This window comes from Argentina anserina, chromosome 3 (genome assembly GCF_933775445.1).
Source record: "Argentina anserina chromosome 3, drPotAnse1.1, whole genome shotgun sequence".
NCBI classification, from domain to species: Eukaryota; Viridiplantae; Streptophyta; class Magnoliopsida; order Rosales; family Rosaceae; genus Argentina; species Argentina anserina.
The window spans coordinates 24,649,541-24,670,349 of NC_065874.1; the positions used below are offsets into that span (position 1 = coordinate 24,649,541).

General features: G+C 36.8%; 2 protein-coding genes across 2 annotated transcripts; both read left to right on the top strand.

Annotated features, from left to right (window-relative positions):
- The first annotated feature begins 9,110 nt into the window (after positions 1-9,110).
- Positions 9,111-16,137, top strand: LOC126787307 (uncharacterized). Its single transcript, XM_050513214.1, has 19 exons — positions 9,111-10,545; positions 10,633-10,722; positions 10,817-11,018; positions 11,113-11,239; positions 11,773-11,991; positions 12,142-12,223; positions 12,304-12,363; positions 12,449-12,494; positions 12,579-12,726; positions 12,811-12,977; positions 13,636-13,840; positions 14,020-14,077; positions 14,177-14,233; positions 14,344-14,589; positions 14,946-15,010; positions 15,112-15,168; positions 15,257-15,350; positions 15,431-15,571; positions 15,659-16,137. Exons 1-19 carry the CDS (start codon positions 9,349-9,351, stop codon positions 15,791-15,793), a joined length of 3,396 nt encoding a protein of 1,131 aa, XP_050369171.1. The 5' UTR covers positions 9,111-9,348; the 3' UTR covers positions 15,794-16,137.
- Positions 16,138-16,603: 466 nt separating this feature from the next.
- Positions 16,604-17,725, top strand: LOC126786225 (cyclin-dependent kinases regulatory subunit 1). Its single transcript, XM_050511986.1, has 4 exons — positions 16,604-16,654; positions 16,761-16,864; positions 16,960-17,020; positions 17,375-17,725. Exons 2-4 carry the CDS (start codon positions 16,812-16,814, stop codon positions 17,516-17,518), a joined length of 258 nt encoding a protein of 85 aa, XP_050367943.1. The 5' UTR covers positions 16,604-16,654; positions 16,761-16,811; the 3' UTR covers positions 17,519-17,725.
- Positions 17,726-20,809: the final 3,084 nt, after the last annotated feature.

Consider the following 20,809-nt stretch of genomic DNA (forward strand, 5'->3'; position numbering starts at 1 on the left):
ATTAAAGAAAAAAAGATGGAGCCAAGTCATGCAACAATTAAATAGAAGATGATCATTAAAGGCATAAAACATGGCATGTTTTAGGGAATAAAACATGACATGTTTTAGGGATTAAAGCATGACATGTTTTAAGGAATAAAACTTTCCATGTTTTATGGATTAAAGCATGGCATGTTTTAGGGAATAAAACTTTCCATATTTTAGGGATTAAAGCATGGCATGTTTATAGGAAGAAAGAAGCAATTTCAAACCCTCCATCTTTCCTCTATATATACATGGCTTCACCTCTCAAATAAGATCACTTCTCATTAGCATTCAAGAGCCAAAACTCTACCAAAACACCACCATAAACTTCCCTCACAAATTAGCCAAGCCGTCCACCCCAAAACCATCATCATCTCCACCGAGTTTCACCATTGAAGACACACCTCCAAGGTTCCTACAACGTGTGATTCTCGCAACTCATCTCCATGGCTTCGTCTATTTGTGTTAATCTACAATTCTTTGTCTATGAAGATTGTAAGTTGTTGTTTATGTGGAAATATTGGTTTTGTATTTGTTTTAAATTTCAGTTGTATTTGATATTTTTTTGTATTTGTATCTGTCCAGTTTCGTAGGTCAACTTCAACGAGAACTATAAGACAGCTCGCTCGATGAAATATGGTGAAATTGGTACCGTTGGAAAGGTCTATGTGTCTTCTTTCCAGAGACACCAACCATTTGTTCATAGCTATCATATTGAGTGAGTTGTGGCCGTTTTAGCAAAGTAGGACAGTCCTGTCCGGAAATTTGCAAGTCAGTCAACTTCGACAGAGCATTGTGAACTGCTCCGGTCGGATGAGATTGTGAACCTTATGTCACTGGAAAGCCACGGGTGTCTACTTTTCAGAACATTTTACGGTTCACTGATACCTATTTTGACGAAGAAGTTATGGCCGTTTAAGTAAGTGAAGGTCATTCTATCCAATAATCTGATTTTCATTGCAAACTCTTGTTTTGAGTTGTTATGCAATCTTGTTTCCTAAGATCTAAGTTTGGCTAAGTATAGCATGTATGATCTAAGGATGTGTGGCTAGATTAATGATTAATCATTGGCCCAAGACTACGTTTGAGAAGCATGTAATGAACGTTGTATACGTTGTTCTTTGTACTCCATGATTATGACACTAATCAAGGGGAGTTGTTTCGTAGACGTCAGAGGGAGTCTAGCTCACATGATGCTATCAAATGTAGACGGTGCGTTATGTTCTTTTTCCCTTCGATCAAGCTTTTGTTTTTACCCAAGAGGTTTTTATTTTGCTTGACAAGGTTTTTACCGAGGCAACGATGTGTGCACCATGCAACCTAGGCATGCGACACAAGGGGGAGTGTTCCGGGAGAATTACTATTATACCCTTGTGTGTGTCTTAGCCTAATAGGTTTCCTGTTAGGAGATAGATTAGCATCTCCGTAATAGATTAGGACACCGAATCCTACGGGATTGTGGTTTTGTAAATGTCTATATATATGCCACCATATCATTCAATAATACACAATTATTTCATCCTGAAACAATAGAGATAGAAAAAGGATAAGGTCAGAGTGGCTTGGGATTTTAGTGTGAGAAAAGGCAGAGAGTGGCTAGTTTCGGCCTGTGAAAAGATGAGAAAATTTTGGAGTTCTCATGGCGAACGATCTTCGTTTGGCTTCGGTTAGAGAAGTGTGTGACAACAACAAAAATGTGTACATTGTCTTCTCGTCCTTCTTCTTCGGCACATATGGGATTTTTAAATTCACTTCCTCAGGAGATGAGTTTCGGCAACTTATTGATTTGATCCGGATGCAAGGAGTGACCACTCTGCTCCTCCAGTGTTCATGGTCTAGGATTCCCCCTCCTCGTCAGGTTCTTAGCCTCTTCCCTTGCATTGGCTAGGAATCTAGGGGTGAGTATGAATTTAAATCGAAATCTCTAAATATTATAGGTTTATCCATAATTTTATATGTAGTTTTCAGTTTGTGCAAAATTGTAGAGGTATTGAGTTCGTATGACACATTGTCTTACTTCAGTCTGACCACCTATTTATGTTGTCCATCTATAGACTTAAACAATTTGATGCATTATCTAGCCATGGTAAGTTTTACTTGAACAATCAGTTGAAAGAATAGCAGTCCAGCGTAAGCAAGAAAAAAAATTGTTTAAAATAAGATCCAAAGTGGTATACGAAACGAACCAAATTAAAACCTATAAAATCAATTATTGCGGATATGAAAAGAAATGGTTCCAACAAAGTATAGATTTTTTAGATTTACCAAGATCACGTGTTGTTCTTTAATTTGATTAAAATTTAAATTATAGGCGCTATATTAATTGACACTGTTCACAAATATTTAAGCTTATATTTTTAAGATCCGGATCAAGAGGCACTATATTTTATACAAATTTTGACACACAATTTCAGCCTTTAGATTTTAAAATCTTGAATGATTTTATGATATTAGCACATCTACCTAATGACGTGGAAATTACATGACCATCTTTTTTACTATTAACACACTATTACTCACATGATTTTCGTTCAACATGATGTCATCAATACCATTTTATGTGGAAAAAAGTGTGTTAATACCAAAAAGGGTGTGTTAATCTAAAATAATTTTTTTTCTTTATAATAAAAAACAAAACTAAAATTGATTTTGCACAATCAAGAAACCGTAATTAAAAGTTAAAACAAAAAAAAGGGAGAAGAACATAATTCGGTTTAATACCAATTTACATATAGATTAAGGATATTTACATATAGATTGATGTTTTTAGGGAGCTTGTGATCTTTTCAAAGTTCAATCATTCCTCCATTTGTTAGATACTTCTCTGTTTGGCTTAATCCAACGTTTGTTGGCCTAATCAAGATCCCCAAACCACACCCAAAGGCTCGGATGATGAATGGATTAATCAGCCTTGCTTGTACCCACAACAAGAGTTATGCAAAAGGTTGTTTACTTCTCATATAACACTAATATATTTCATTTTCCATTGGAGTGAGCATTATTCTTTTTTCTTTGTGGTTAGAACCCTTGGCTAAAGCATGAAGTCTGAAACACTGTCCTCAGAGCAATGTGCCTCTATATCCCTTCATATTGCCGTAGACCTTGAACATATTTTTTAATAATAAAAATACAAATATAATAAAACGATGTTGTTTTGAATCATTGACCGATGACTTCAAGTTATTCAAGTTAGTGCGGTTTGGTTCGTTGAGGGACTGAACTCAAAATCCAACTCGAACAATGAGATCGGTGTGGATTTTTAATTATGTATTCAGTTCTGTTCAATTTTTTTTCCGGATTCAATTTGAGTTCGATCATGAATTTTTTTTTCGGGACTCAAATGATTTCTTCTTTGGACTCACCATATTGTTTAGAGATGGTAATAAATTTGTATAATCATTTTTTTAAATACTTGTATAATCATTGTATAACATAAAAACCAAGTTAGCATTATTCTTGAATCTATGTTGCTCCACTCTCTAGTGTCGATATCAATGTTAGTGGTGATATATGATGTCATGACACTGAAAGCAGGGTTCATAAACTGGCACATGAGGAGAATAAAATCCTTCGGGTTTAGTTCTTATTTGTAAGATATGAGACTTAGCGACTTATCGAGCAGTAGGCATGTACAGTGTATAAAGGCAATAATTATCTATATATATTATTATCTAATCAAATTTAATTTTCTTGAATAATTTAACCCTAAAAGATTATAATTTTTTGAAAGTAACTTAAATCAAGAGGGTAAAATCGACAATTACAAAATACATGTTTAGTAAGAAAATTGAAAAGAAATTATCCCCACCTTAATTTCCTACTTTTCTCTCCCACATTTCTCTCCAACTATTCTTTGCAAAAATAATTGTTTATATTATTAATAATATGGATGAGAGTGATCCTCTCACCTAACGGGTCTTCCGGTTTTTTTTTTAATTTTGATTTATTCAATTTCTTAAGAAGAAACTGTTAATTAAGCATGTGTAAAACTGCTAGTGTTACATTAAGAAATTCTTGTTGCACATATGTTGTCAAGTTTACTTTATTGCGTTAACAACCTCCTATTAAGTTTCACTAACTTTATTTGATAAATAGCAAACTATTAATAAGTCATCAAAAAACATGCTTATCACAAATAAATTACCTTGAGTTGCTTTTATGCTAATAATGACATAATTTAACAAATAAAGACAACTTTTTCATAAAAAAAAAAGAGCAGATAAAGACAACTTAGTCCATGTGCCCTCAGTCTACTTTACTAAATTACCCCTCTCTAAATTTAATTCAAGTATATCTACATTCCCCAAACAATGCAGTATAATCCATTTTCTTTCCCCAACAATAAGGCTACCTCTGCATCTACTCGTCCACATTTGCTACTATCAAAAGTACTTACTACTACCGACTGAAACCTGCTAGTGAGATAAGAACTTCATTTTTGAATCATGCTTCAACCCTCATACTTGTTTTGTTATGCTATTATGTTGTAACTCGTTCAATTGTACTATTACACTCGTACTAGTTTTGATATGCTACTACACTTCATATTATTACACATCCCATCATTCTTGCTATTGCACACACACATTCTCATCCCAACATCATATTTAACTCATAGTCGTCTTCACCTTTAATAACTAATTAAGGTTCACATGGTTACATGTGATTGCTACCGTTAGTGGAGACTATATTTGATTACTATTTGCTAATTATCCACTCTTGTTATTGCACTCATAATTGTCTTGTTAGCAATTGTTACTATTAAATGCACCATGCTAGTGCTACTAAAGGTTTATCTCGTTACTAGTTTGCTAGCTACTGCTACTATTGCTTGTGGTAACTAAAAAAATTTAAATTTCAAAGTTTCTCAAAATATATTCTCATGAGGTAAGTAACAATTTTGTAGTTTGAATATTCTCTAAATTATCGAAGGTTTAGTGGAAAAACTTAAAATTGTTGAAAATAACTAAAAAAACATGAGAGAGATATTTGTTAGTTAGTGACATTGTAGCATGATAATTTTCACAAAATTAGTGACATTTATGAGATCTCAATATCCAAATTTGCACAAAATATTTAAACACAACCATTAAGTAAATCCGAATGGGAACGTGCGGGTCTGCGGGAAGAAATGCACCTTTCTTCTAAACACTTCTCTTCCATAGCTAATTCTTTCGTTTAATTTATTGCCTTGCCCATATAGACTCAGATTAAGACATATGCTAACACAACCTTGTCAATGATCGCACGCGCCATCCACACTTCATCATCACAACCTTGTCACCGCCGCAATCCGCCTCGTGTCTCTAGAACTGTGTGGCAGACTGGCAGCGCGTGGCATTTAGGGAGGGTGAGAAAGAAATGAGAAGGAAAAGACTGGAAAAGTAATGAGAACAAAAGAGGTGGTCGCCGCATATTCTTTGAAAGATCCGCAGCAGCTAAGCAAAAGAAACTCCACTCACTCTCACTTTTCTGCAGCAACCCTTATATATCTGACCTAACTCTCTCTTTGCTCTTTCACAACCTAAACCAGCAGCAGATATATTTTTGGGTAGTCCTAGTACTACAGAGAGCTAGCTTGCTTCGATAGTTCATTCTGGTGCAGAGCCAGAATGACCTAGAAATGGAGCCATGCCACCCCAAACCCACCATGAAAGCTGATCGGTGGGTGGGGAGGTGGCTGGCCGGGTTATGGTTAATTAGGTTAGTATGTAATATGGATATGAATTTCTGTAATGGGAGAGAAAATGGCATGGGATATATGCAGCAATGTTTTTGAAGTACTAGTCGTAGTACTTCTTGTTCTTCATCAGCTTTCTCTGGCTAGCTCTGATGAAATAGGGCGGTACCTAGAGCTAGATCTTCGATCCTTTGGCAATTTCACGCTCAGTACCCCAACTGGGGAAGAGATATATATTTTCTAGTCTAGTCAGTGCATCTGTGGTTTAGGTCCTCTGATAAAATAATCAATTGCTATGTTACTACGTATATGACTATCTATATGTACGAAAATAGCAACGATTCCTCGAGCTGGTAATGGATCAAAAGCTAAATTATTTTGGTAATATGTGGTTCTTCGATCTTTAATTAGTTGATGTAGAAACTGTAAAATTCGAATTTTACAGATCTTGTTGTTTGTTGCATCAATCTTTGATAAGGGATCAAAGCATGTCTTTCATATGTTGCTTTTGAATTGGTAGATTTTATTTTCATACAATATATATCCTTCGAGCTAGTAGATTATGTATAAATTCAAATAGATTAAACAAGATCGAACAATGAGAAAAACAAGCATGCACTACTTCAGATTGAATAGCCCTAATCTAACTTTGGTGACTAGTCTTCATGAAATAACCACAAAGTAAGCCATATATACACCTTGAAGTTAATATCTACGAGGGTGCTATGGGCGAAGTAGCAACTCTCGGTGATAATGAAGAGTTCCACTCGTACGTAACAGTGGCCGTAGCTAGGTTTAATATTTAGGAGCGAGGGCCAAAACTAGCTAGGACTGGAGATGAATGACAGGATTAGTGAACCTTGATCAACCGATCGCATAAACTAATGATCGATATAATACTTTGGAACATCCTATGTTTTTCTTTTGTTAAAAGTTGGTTGTTGAATATTTACAGTACTTATTAATGTAATTATATCGAATGTTGGTGTGTACTTATTACTTTAATGTTGAATGTTGTACGTAGTGGCATGAACTAGTTATGTTTATGACAAAGTATGAACGCATGAGCTAAGATTAGTTATCTAGTATGAATGTAACTTTGTATATATGCATATTAGTTGTGCTTAATTTGCTCCATAAATAGGCAAAATTGCCAAAATACACCTCAAATTTGGCTGAAATTGTCAATTTGCACCCCGAACTTGTATTTGAGTCAATTTACCTCCTAAATTTGGTAAAAATTGCCGATTTACACCCCGAACTTGTATTTGAGTCAATTTACCTCCTAAACTTGGTAAAAATTGCCGATTTGCACCTCATCTGTTAAATTTAATTGTTTCTATCCAATTTTGCGTCACATGTCATGCACATAAGGGGTAATGTTGTCATTTTCTATTTATATTTTTCTTAAAAACAAATAAAAATATTCTTTAAAATGAGGATTATTTTGTTAATCAAATTATTTATTTACATCTTTTTTCTACATACTTAACCCTACTTTGAATTATATATTCAATATATACCCACCCATTCAAATATAGTGTGTTGTGTATAAATATATTTTTATATGTACACATTGTTGGAGGAGGAACAAAACGAGAATAATAACGACGTAATAGAACACAACGTAACCGTTTATTGATTGATAATAAGGTCAATATATATGCATTACATAACCACAATCCCGTAGGATTCGGAGTCCTAATCTATTACTGAGATGCGAATACATCTCTAACAGAAAACCTAATAAGGCTAAGACACACACAATGGGAGAATAGTAATTCTCTCTGAACACACATTTATTTTTAATTTTCAATGTATTTATTTATATTTTTTAAATATCTTTTAACATACCATATCACATAAAATAATAAATATATAAATCAAGAACATGTTTCGAAAAAAAAACATTGTAGCAAGTGTTCATCTTAAGTAATTTTATTAATTTATTTTATTATTAAATATGAATAAATATATAATGACAATACTGCACTTTGAATGCATGACATGTGACTTAAAATTGGATTGAGAACATTAAATTTAACGGATATGGTGCAAATCAGCAATTTTTACCAAGTTTAGGAGGTAAATTGACTCAAATGCAAGTTCGAGGTGTAAATTAACAATTAAGATCAATTTTAGGGTACAAATCAGCATTTTTGCCTAAATAGAATTGAGAGAGGAAATGATTCAAACAATAGAAAAAGCGGCAAAAAATCGGCCAAAGATATAACTAAGATGATTAATTAGAAGCTGGTAAAGCTTTAATTTCATATCTTAGGAGGGACGTGATTCAGCAATTAAATAATTGATTTGTTCGGCACTTCACCTAGTTAATCAACAATTGCATGAATATTGTGAGAAGCGTCAGCTGACCCCTTTCGCGCCCCCCCCCCCCCCCCCCGTACGTACGTTCTTATTATCCCTGCGTTACTTGCGATAGTCTCCAAGCAAATTCGTCCTATATGATTGTTTAGCATTCGTATGGTGTGCCATTAATCACATGAAAAAACCTGTAAAATTGGGTTAGGGAGCGGAAGCACATTTGGCTTGAAGTGGAAACAACTATGGTGGTTAAACACTTAAACTCCTACATGCACCACATTGTCCAAGATGTGTCCGTGTTATTTGAGAAAATGGTATGCATTTTAAATTTTTCTCATATTTCTAGAGGGTAATCACATGGCCGATGCGCTTGTTAATGTTGGTTTGTCATCGTATGTTTGGTTTGGTGGAATGAGACTCCTCATTTTCTTTTAGATCTTTGTCGTTGTGACTCACTTAGTTTTTTGAATCTTCAGATTCATAATTGTCTTCTATTTTTTTCTTCTGCTCGTTAGATTCATCTGATTTGGCAAAAGGGAGTGGGTGTTGTTCTTCCTTCTTCTGCTTGGCAAAACCTGTAAAAGTGGTGAGAGAGAAAATGTAGAGAAATTATTATATATACCCACCATATATCTCACGTGTCGTATTTCTTAATGTTATTGGTTCATTTTTTACTGTAATTATTTATAATTAGTTTTTATATGTAAATAAAATGTTGTCATTTTCACCGCGTGCATGTTAATTATACCATGTCGTAATATGATTGACTGAGTACACCACATGACAGTGTCACGTGGTGGAGCGGGTACACAGAATAATTACTCAAAAATGTAATATTCATGAGAATCTACATGTATTACATCGCACTAAATCGAATGATATTACTGTGTAATTTGTAACGTAGGACAAAAATAAGACGGTTATTTTCAGCTTGATTTAGATGCAGATTCCAACGGAACAAAATCCCACATCCTCGTATGAGTCGTATCATGTTGGGGGTATAATTGTCATTTCAAAGAAATTACAGAGAGGTAACTCTCTCCTCTCTTTCATACCTGGTGTGACTCCTCGTCTTCTACAATTCTCCTCCAAAACAAACACCTCTGTCATTCTCCCCTATCCTCTAAATTAGGAATCCCAAAATTCTCCGACGCAGAAAACCCTAATTTCGCCGTATCCTCCAGATTTGAATCTTTCAACTCCCAGCCCTCATCCCTATCGATTCCATTTCTATTTGTTAATTATTTGGTAAATCCTACACGAAATCTGAACCGGGCGGATTGGATTGGGGGAGATTTCTAGGGTTTCAAACCTCGTGCATGGCGGACGGCACAGATTCCGACAAGTTCGTGGAGCGGACTCAGGTCCGGCGGGGTCTGAAGCGCGAATTTAACTTTGCATCATCTCAGGCTTGCTCGCTGGGCCGGACTCGGGTCCGGAAGGCCCAGAACGAGTCTCCGGTGAGTGTGAACCGCAAGAGATTGAAGAAGGCGACGAAAACCGAGGCGCAGGAGGCGGCGAGCGGCGGCGAGAAGGTGAAGGATGTTGAGGAATTGGTGGAGGCTGTGAGTGAAGACGATGCGAAAAGCGACGTGGTAGATCTTATGAGCGACGAGGAGCCTAGAAGCCACGTGGCGGAGTCGAAGGCCGCCGCCGGAGACGAATTGAACAAAGGTGTTGTAGAGATGCCTGCGGATAATGTTGGCTCTATTGGTGACGGAGATGAGGCTGAGATGGAGGAGTTGAAGAAGACTGAGCCAGAAAAGCTCGATTTGGTTGGAGGAGAGGTGATTGCGGTTGAGAAGCCGATTATGATGTACAGTAGGTCGGCGTCGCGGCGTAGGAGCCCAGTGGCTGAGGCTAAGCTGACAGAGAAGGTCGGCGAGGACGAAATGAAGAGTGTTGCCGTGGATGTGGTTGCTGAAAATGAAGGCAATGCCGGTTGTGGTGGTGATTCTGTGAATGAAGACGAGCCGAAGCAGGAGAAGTTGAAGAAGAGTGAGTCTGAGCAGACTCTGGTGGAGATGGACATCCTTAATCAAGGTGATATGGTGGAATGTGAGGTGAGTGAAGAGCGGGATACTCGATCGGAGTTAGAGGTTGATGAAGACCAAGTGGTTGAAGATGAAATGAAGAATGGTGTAGAGGATATGGTTATTGATGATGCACCGATTACGGGTGGTGTTGATGAGTCTGTGACTGGCGATGAGCCTAAGCAGGAGGAGTTGAAGGAGAGTGAGTCTGAGCAGCCTCTAAGGAAGCTGGACATCCTTAATTTGAGTAAGAAGGGTGATAAAGTGGAGAGTGAGGTGAGTGAAAAGCCGCAGAGGAGGTTCACTCGGGCCGCATTGAATGTTGAGGATGAAGCTCTAGACTTCAATACTGTTTCAGAGGAAAGCTCATCAGTTGAGGCGGAGATGAAAATGCCAAAGACTGTGAAGAAGTTCAAACTGTCGGAGCTTCTTAAAACTGGCATTCTCGAGGGGCAGCCAGTGACTTACTGTAAAGTGTCAAAGGTATGTTCTTTTTGACTGTTGATCCTGTATGTTTATTGTCAATGTGTTCGATTATGACTGATGTCACTTTAATTTTATTATTGTTAGGGAAGAAGAAAAGCTGCAGAAAAAGGGCTCACTGGAGTGATATCTGGTTCTCTTATATTGTGTCATTGTGAGCGATGCAATGGAACTGAGGTGTGTATTTATGTTCCCATGTTTTATTGTACATGCATTCTAAAATTGTCCCTTGTCTAGTGATTTGATAATCCTGTGGATTGAATTTCTGTAGGCTGTTTCACCAAATGATTTTGAGTTGCATGCCAAAAGCACAAATAAGCGTCCTCCTGACTACATATATCTTGAGAACGGGAAGACCCTTCGGGATGTCTTAACAGCATGCAATTCTTCATTGGAAACCTTGGAAGAATCTGTCTGCCTTGCTGTTGGGTGCTCATCTATTAACACATGTATCATCTGCCTCAATTGCAAAGGTTGCTTTTATTTTCACTTAACAAAAATAAATGCCTTTTGATGTTCATTTATTTTTTACTCTGCATGTGAATCTTGTCATTTACAATAATGCAGGATCTATTTGCAAGGGTGATAGTAAATCAGCATTGCTCCTTTGCGGCCACTGCTTGGAGTTGAAAGAGACCAACGCTAATATTTCTGTAGCTGGGAAGCCTTCTGATGCTCGGAATGATTGTTCTGAGTAAGCTTTGCAACTCTGCTTGTTTGATTATGTGTCATCTGATTGTTTGACAAGTCCGGCCTGGAATTGTCTGATATGGCCTGTATCAGTTGTATGCAACTTACTGTCTTAAAAGTTAGTTCAACTTTTAAGTAGTGTTAAAATAAAAATGCACTTTTGTGTTATTTGGATTGTTATGCATACGATTTTGTTTTCCTTAAGCTTTTTAATACCACATGGAGTCTCACAGAAACTTGCTTCTCATATAACAGTAACATTTGGTTACTACCTGTTATTTTCTTCACATTTGATTGCATAGTTTTGTTTATGAAATATCTCTTGTAAACTGCATTTCTTGGTACGCAATCTAGCAAAGTAGCAATAATTTTAGTTGTTTTTTTAATCTTTTGGTGTCTATCAGGTTCTTTGATGTATGGTTAGGGTTCTTATTTTTTTAAGAGCTATAAATACAACTGGTGTTTTCTAATAATAATATTATTTATTTTAGATGTTATTGTTACTGATTGGTGATGGGAATTTGGATAATATTTCAGATTACCAAAGTTAGTTTCAGTTGCAACCTCTCCTGATACTGTCACAAAGTGTCCTGACGCCGTTCCAGAGTGTCCTGACACCATGCCAGTGTCTCCTGGTAATGTTTCAAAGTTTCGTGGTACTATCTCAAACTGCCCTGATTCCTCTTCAAAGTGTCCTGATACTGTGCTGAAGATTAGGTCCTCAGCAAGTAAAAGTCGAGGAAGAGTAACTAAAAAGTATAGATCCTCACTTGCTCGCTTATTTTTTAAGCATATCATGTTTACCTTTGTTTTTGTTAAGGCAAATATTAGCATGTACTGTTCATCTAATTTTGTTTTATTTTTATAATCTAACTAGATGTCTGTTGCCTGTCATTTCTTCATTAGGGACATCGGGATGCATAAGTTGGTTTTTGAGGATGATAATTTGCCAGACGGGTCTGAAGTGACTTATATTCATAATAAAGAGGTGCAATTAAAACATGTGAATTAGTACTTTTGGCTGGTAGAGGCAAAATTTTGTGCTGATTGATCTTGTTTTGCTGTCAGAAACGGGTTGGCGGCTATAAAAAGGGGTCTGGCATTGTGTGTAATTGCTGCAATAAAGAGGTACTTTTACTTTCTAGGGAGACTATTATTGTTGATGGAGTGTGGTATTATCAGCAGATATATGATTGTCTTGCGTAATCTGCAGGTTAGCCCCTCGCAGTTTGAATCCCATGCTGGCTGTGCATCACGTCGGAAACCATGAGTCCTTGAACTTTTACTTTATTTTATTTTATGTCTTACAAGTTAAGTTTATGGACTTGCATTTTCAAAATGAGAACCGAAAAAAGTTTGTGTTCCGACATCTCTTAACAATCACCTGAAAAGACTGTCATATTATGTACTCACTGGTCTTGCACTGACTAATTCTAGCTGTCACATGACCTATCAAATCATGAAAACCACCGTGGGTTGGGCTCTTTTTGGGTGGGAAGATTTTGCACAATTTCTTTCATAATATGTTTTTATTTTACCAGATTATGATTTAACTTTTATTTATTTGTTCGACAGCTACCACAACATTTTCTTATCTAATGGGGTATCTCTTCATGAGTTCTCATTGGAGCTTGCAAGACAACGGAACTTATCTACTGAGGATTGTGATGACCTTTGCCAAACTTGCAAAAAAGGAGGAAAGGTCATACGCTGCAATAGTTGCCCAAGGGTTTATCATGCAGGTTATTTTTATACTTATTTGGATCTTTGAATACATATTTTCCATGTAGATTTGTGTAGTATATAGTTATATAGTAAAGTAGGTTTTAATTGGCGTTGATAAAAGAGCTGGTCATGACAAGGCTTTGCAGCTTTTTCCAGTTTTCTTTGAATGCTTTATTTACATGGTGAATATGGTATATGCCAATGAAATTTGAGGGTGTGTCTGAGAAGTGAGTGCTTCTCCTTTGTCCTATCCTACTGTTCATACCTTTATACTTACCATACTTCTTCCCACACTGTATACAAGGAAACGTTCTGTCTGTATAAAATTTGGATGTAATTGGTAATCGATTTCTTAGGTTGTAGTGTTGTTAGTTCATGGATGTGTGGAAGTTGAGTATTGGTCTATCTGACAGCCTTACCTGGCAGGTCTTTACTCTAATTATTACTGCATGTCTATTGTGTGTTTCAAATTTTGAAATATTCACACACACACATATATATATATATATATATATATCTTGTTTTTCTAACTTATTTGTCGTAGTTTTTATAATAGTATTGTAATTTTGTTACATATTGTAAAAATGTAAAGTCATGGACATTATTGTACTTCTCTTGTGCTGGAATTTGCAAGGTTATGCCTTTTTTTTTTTTTTTTTCTGTGGTGAATTGCAGGGTGCCTACCAACTGTCCCTAATGGTACTTGGTACTGTAAACTTTGCCAGTCTATGTTTGATGGCAAGAAAGATCTGGAGAATAATGCCAATGCTATTGCAGCGGGAAGGGTTGCAGGAGTTGATCCTATAAAACAAATAACCAACCGTTGCATTCGTATTGTCCCAGCTTGCGATGAAAAGTTTGGTGGATGTTCACTGTGCAGGTTGCTTCTCGTTCTAGTCTTAACCTTCAATGATCTTTGATCTGTTTATATTTATCCACAATAATATTTTCCTCTGGGGGATTAGTGTTTTTCATACATGTTGATGATATGTCTCATTTGATCATGATTTGCTTAGATTTCTTGCATTTACACAAACTATTTGATTTTGATGTCTTCAGTGGCCATGAATTCAAAAATGAGGGTTTTGGTCCTGGCACAGTTATTCTATGTGATCAGGTACAATGATTGCTAACTGATTTGTGACCTTGCTAAATATTGAGTTTGATGTGCTTAAAGTTTTGCCTTCTCCAAATGATGTTTTTCCTTACTCTGCAGTGTGAAATGGAATTTCATGTTGGATGTTTGAAGGAAAACGGAATTGTTGATTTGAAGGTGCAACTTTCATCCTCTGTTTGTATTTTGCCCAGCATGTTTGTGTATTATTCCTGTATGCTCTTGTTTTGGCTGGTAAATTTATATAATTGTAAACATTTCCTCTCCAGGAAGTTCCGAAAGAAAAATGGTTCTGTCATCCAAACTGTCTCAAGATTTATTCAGGTTTGCAGAAGCTGGTAGCTCATGGTCAACAGAAGCTTCCAGAGTCCCTCCTGAATGTTGTAAGGAAGAAACACAATGAAAAAGGTCCTGCGGATGGGAGTCTTGATATAAAATGGAGAGTGCTCAGTGGGAAAACGTCTACTGGCGATGAAAGCTCACAGTTACTCTCCAAGGCTCTTGCCATCTTTCATGTGAGTGAATTAGAATCTGTCACTCAGTTAAGATTTTCAATGTCTTTTGTAATACCATCCATTCACCAAGCTGTAGTCTTGAGCTATAGTGAACCATGCGAAAAGTTGGCTTCAAGATTGTTGTAACTTGTTAAATCTTGTGCTGTTAATGAGGGTCTTTAATCATATTTATAGAAAAGGGGACAAGGTGTCCATTGATTATTTAACAATCATGTATACTTAATGTATTATTCCCCTAGGCTCTTTGTCTATATCTAGCACCATTGACCTTATGATACTACAATTATATGTTCTGCTTATTGGCAATTACATATTGGGTGAAGTAAATTTGTCCTTTTTTTTGTGTGGTTTTGTAGGATCAATTTGCTCCTATTGTTGATAAGGAATCGGGCCTCGACTTCATTAAGGAAATGCTTTATGGGTGAGCCACTGTTTTCTCTTTTAGGGTAGCCATACTAAGCAGTTACTTATTGTCTTCCTGTTTGAGTTGATCTTGACAAATTATATTAACTGAATATGCAGAGGGGCCATAAAGACTCAAGAATTTGCTGGGATGTACTGTGCAATACTTACAGTCAAGTGAGGATCATTTTTGACTCTTCTGTAGCAACCTTATATATATGAAGAGGTAATTTGATTGATTTGACAAGTGCCGCTTATTTTGCAGTGAGTCGCTTGTTTCAGCTGCTATGTTTCGTATCTATGGGACAGATGTGGCAGAGCTTCCTCTAGTGGCAACAAGCGCTGATTACCAAGGACAGGTTAGTATTGTTTCTGCTGTTAGCCTTTGTGGATGCATGAAATGTTGGATTGCGACCTCTTTTTCATACGACTTGTGCAGGGTTACTTCCAGACCTTATTTTCATGTATTGAGAGGTTTCTTGCATATTTATCTGTGAAAATTCTTCTGCTGCCTGCTGCTGATGAGGCAGCATCCATATGGACAAAGAAATTTGGTTTTCAGAGTCTAGACCAGAGTGAGGTGTGTAAATAAGACTTCTTTAACCTTTTTTTTTTCAATATAATTGATTCAAGAATATGTTTTCACATTTGGTACCCAATCTCACAGATACACGAGTACAGGAAACGTTACCCTATACTGATTTTCCATGGAACATCAGTGCTGAAGAAGTCAGTCCCCAAGTGCAGATATGTTGGTTCGCAGGAGAGTAAGAAGGAGAAGGCAAAGGCTGAATCATCGTAGATTAGTTGGTTTGAGATGGAGAAGCTAATATTTTGTAGAGCGTACCCAAAGCATGTACAGGACTCCCAGGTTTCATGGTGTACAGTAAAGCAGATGGTATAGCTTAACTATACAGTAGGTTAGGTTTCTTTTTGGGCAGATATAGATATGGGAGACATTGATTTCCTCAGAAGAACCTTGGGGGGAGCATGTAGCTACAAGGACACTTTGAGGGAGTTTTGAAATAGATTGAAAACTTGAAAGATAGAAAATTGGAGCAGGTCTCTCTCCAAAGACACCTAAAATGTCTCTCCATTGGCTTCCATTTTTGTAGCTTTTGTGTTTGTCTGATGTCTTAGGGCGATGATTATCGAGTTGTTATCACTTTTGGTGCATTTCGAGTTGTTTATCATTTGTTACAACTATAGAGAATACAAAACTAAAGCGAGTAAATTGACGCCCATTCATCGCAGGCGCTAGAATTTCCATAAAAGCTAATAGAAACTTAATCCCTGTCATACTCGGAGAATTACGATTGGCCCTGTTTTGAATTCTTTGATTGATTATCATAGCAAAAAACTTTGAATCAATCTTACCGTTATGGTGATGACGTGGCCTTCTAGGAATAAAAACCAACAGCGTCGACCAATCAAAAGAGATAAAAAAGGAGGAGCGGGATAAACTCAAAATTCAAAACCAACCATGTGATGATGCTTCGTTAATTCATTAATCTTCATTAATTAGCGAAGGGAGCATTTTCGGAGAGCGAATTTACAGTACTACCCCCACAGTTCAAGTTCCCCGTTTATATACCCTCCAGTCCATTCATTTCCCAACCCTATTTTTGTATCACGCTCGCTACTCTCTCTGGCTCTGTGTGAGGTAGGTAACACTCTCTTTGATTCTCTCCCTCTGCTTTGATTCGAGTTTTGATTAGTGCCAATTTCGTTTTGGGTGTATAAAAAGTGGGATTTGTTTGTTTGGGCAGATCGAGCTAGTGTGAAAAAGTGGTTGTGATTTTGGTGTGAGTGAGACTAAGATGGGCCAGATCCAGTACTCTGAGAAATACTTTGATGATACTTATGAGTACAGGTATGCCCTCAACACTCGACTTCAATTTCATTTTCATTTTTTGTTTATGTGTTTTGTTGTTTATGGGATTACCCTAGAATGATTTCGCATTACAGGCATGTTGTTCTTCCTCCGGAAGTGTCCAAACTACTTCCAAAGAATCGGCTTCTTTCTGAGGTAGGGGTTTTTCTTTTCTTTTTTGAATTTCTGTTCTGATTGGGTCTCACTTTGTTGTAATTTTGAACAATATTTGTGTTTGATTTCTGTGGAAAATGGATGTACTCACTGAAATGTGATGTTCAATTTCGTGGTTTCGGAATTCAGTTGGTTTATGTTCGGTTCCGGAGACAAGTGCTTTCCCTTGTGTTTGGTTTATGTTGAAACTGAGAAAGGAATATGAATGTGAAATCATGATCATATATTATGTCCTTGAAGCAGAAGTAGTTATTAACTTTTGGTTGCAGTGTGTTGGAATCCTAGCCCTGATATGTTGTTAATGACATGTTTTGGTTTCGTGTTGTGTTCATATAGAATGAATGGCGTGCTATTGGGGTTCAGCAGAGCCGTGGTTGGGTCCACTATGCAATTCACCGCCCTGAGCCACACATCATGCTCTTCAGGAGGCCATTGAACTTTCAGCAACAGCAGGAGAACCAGTCCGTCCTTGCTAAGTGATTCCTGTGATGGATCAGACCTTGTAATCTCTATAACTGAAATGCTAGATCGTGAGGGTTTATTATATGTTTAAAAGAAATTAATGTCCTGGCACACATATCGTAAATTCTCTCTTTTGGAGAATTGCAAGTCTTTAGTGACCTCCAACTATCGTAAATTCTGGTGTACTGATATTATCTAGATTTTATGGTCAATAGCTTTTCCTCTGCTTTCAGTTTTGATGATGTCCAGTTTTTTTTTTGTGTTTTTGTTTTTTTAATAACTTTTAATTCTGTGTGTTAGACTGGTAATGTTTAGTTTTTTTGCTTAAAACCTTTAAGAACTTGTGTGGTTGTTAACACTTCTAACAACTTGTGGTTGTGATTAGAATATTGTTTGTGGTTGATATCCACAAAACACAGAATCCTGTAGGCTTTAAGAGTGAATTTGCTGGTGATGTGAAAACAAGGTTAAGGTTAGAGAGTTTGCTTTACTAGTTGTCTGAGTTTGACACTTTGACACAGGTTTTATCTTCCATCCTTTAATTGGCTTTTCTTATGTTAAAGGTATAATTACAAGTGTTAGATAATAGTCTTATTTTCTGGTTAGAAGTTTGCACATGGTGTAGAAGTCTCCTTTGCTGCAAGGCGTTGATTTCTACATATTGTAAATTATGGGGTGTTTTATTATGTAATTAGTGTTTACGAATCTGGCTGGGTAGTGTCTAGTCAGGGTTATTGGTTTTCTTGCTTGTGTTACTCTATAGTTATGTGTCTTGGTTCGCAATTGGTGTTCTTCTCTCCCATTATGCTTTAGTTTGCCGCTGTCAGAACATTTGCTTCTGGTTTACTTGAGTGGATTCAACTATCAATGTTTTTATCATTGCCTTTCAGTTGCTGTTTATCTTTTCTGGCTAATCTCGGAGCAACAATTATTTAAATTACTATATTATCATTGAAGTACTGCTTTGGTGGTTAATTTTGAGTTTCTGATCAAGTGGTGCCGTGGTGGTGTTGGATGATAATTTTGTCTTTTCTGGGTGGTACATATTAGGCTGTGGATGTCAATAGGTTGACAGGGTGCGGAAACTATAGACGTGAGTGAGAGTTTGCTTTTGGGACTTCTGCTAGTTGTTTAATGATATGCAGATATTCCTTATAAGTTTTCAGTAGGAATAGATGATTCTCTAATTGTTTAAAAGTTGCATCCTTCACGAAATTTGGGTCAATTTTTTTTTTGTGAAGGCGCAATCTGCTACTGATTAATTTACGTAATTCTGGTTCGTGTTAAAGGATGCAGTTGTATGCTTCTTTTCCACCGCTTTAGTTCTATATCTTTTACCGTTGAATCAAAATCAGCCTTTCACAATGTTACGTCGCAATTATCGGTACTAAGCTCCTTGTTAACTAACCAATTGGATGGTCCGACAAGTATATCCAATTCGATTTGCTCTCAATTTCAGTACTATACTCTAGCTTCAACATTTTGACTGAACTTTCACACTAGCTCCAGAAAATGTATGCACATTCTTCCAGCGCAAGTGCTCCAGCGTCAGTCTTTTCCGGTACCGTGCTTCATCAGCACAAACAACAGTAAAGTACGTGATTACAAGTTTAATTTTGAGTCTCCATGCTACACTTATCTGGGTGGACTAAAAGATTTAGATAATTAGCCAACCATCAGTTTAACACCACCAACATCAGACCATGATTCCATAGAGTTTGAACTTCAGTTTGAATCATGGTGAACCCCGTTACTGAGATTTATTCGTACATAATGAAACAGGAGGCCTAATAGGATTCTATCATAGAATCTTGTTGAAATATGTATTAGGTCTATTTTTACCTTGATTTTTCATTCAGGGATGATTCCTATTCTCACCATTATATCGCAACGACATGTTTGGCACTAGCAGCAAGATAGAACCCGATCCCAACTAATTCCTCATATCATGTTTTCATGATCCTGTTGCCAGTTTAAGAAATCTGCCGTTGTCACTAGTTTAATATGCATTATATATATATATATATATATATATATATATATATATATCTCATATAGTTCATTGACTTCATTCTGATATGTGAGGGTCAGTGTGAATCTGGCATAAGCTTTTACACAGTATATTTGTTGATGGCTTGAGAAGCCGCACCGCCTACTTGTAGATCAGGCGACTACACATGAGAAATGTTCAGGTTTTCCTCGCTTTCACTCTAGAATTACCAAACAAGCTTATATAGGCTGGTGTAATTTTATAGTCCAAAACTCCAAATAGGACTTGCTAGCTGGAATAGTAAGTTCTCAGTCAAGTAAGTCAGCTTCTTTTATTCCCACTTATGGCATGCAAGGGATTGAGCTCCCAAGTCAGCTTTGCAATAATCTTGAATTCTTGATAGGCTAAATAGACTTTTCTGTTTCATAAGCTGATTCTGGTATGTCGATGATCCGCAAGTGCCTTTGAGACAGCTAACTCACTGATCAGAATCGTAAACCTCCTATCAGAACTCCGAAGAAGCTCTAGCACTTGGAACTTTAGTTTTCATGCGGTACTGGGACATTTAACCTGAATTTATTTATATCATGCATACAGTTTCTTTGCCATTAGCATCAAAATTGTTGTTGAGAACTGAAAATCCGGTTCCAACTATTGCATCACATCTTGTTTTCATGTTCCTATAATGCTTCTCTATATATGCTTTAAGAGTATGGTAATCGTTCTCATATCCTCCAAGAGAAGATTTGAACTTTTGAAGCTGTCATCAATCCGTTGTCTTGGACCTCCTCCTCTGGTAACGAAATGTTACTTTGCTTCTGTTGATATTATCTTGGGTATAATAACCTTTTAATTTGATTGCTTGAGTAATCTCATTTAGCAATTCTTAAGCTAGAACTCCATTTCAGTTTCACTACAGCTAAAAATGTTTCTGTGGAATGACGCATTATGCAGGCATGTTTTGGCGTCATATAAGAGGCTTCAGAGTCTTAATTTAGCCAATTTCGGTGTCTCTAAATTATCACTGTAAGCTCTACTCCCTAAATTGGTAAATGAATGATAAGAATCCATCAGTGACGAACCAAATTCTATATCCTAATAGACCTCAAAACGGAAAAGCCTCTGCCTTCAATTAGAAATACAATGAAAATACATCCCACACCGAAACATAGACTTTATAATAGCTCTTTATAAAATTACACTGTACATTAGGTGTCGCCGAGCTTGGTAACGTGAGCTTGTGACCCGAGTGGGGGCATGTGGGAGTTGGGACATTGGCTTTGCGCTAGCGGGTCGGGTTCGGTTCAGGCTTTATTCTG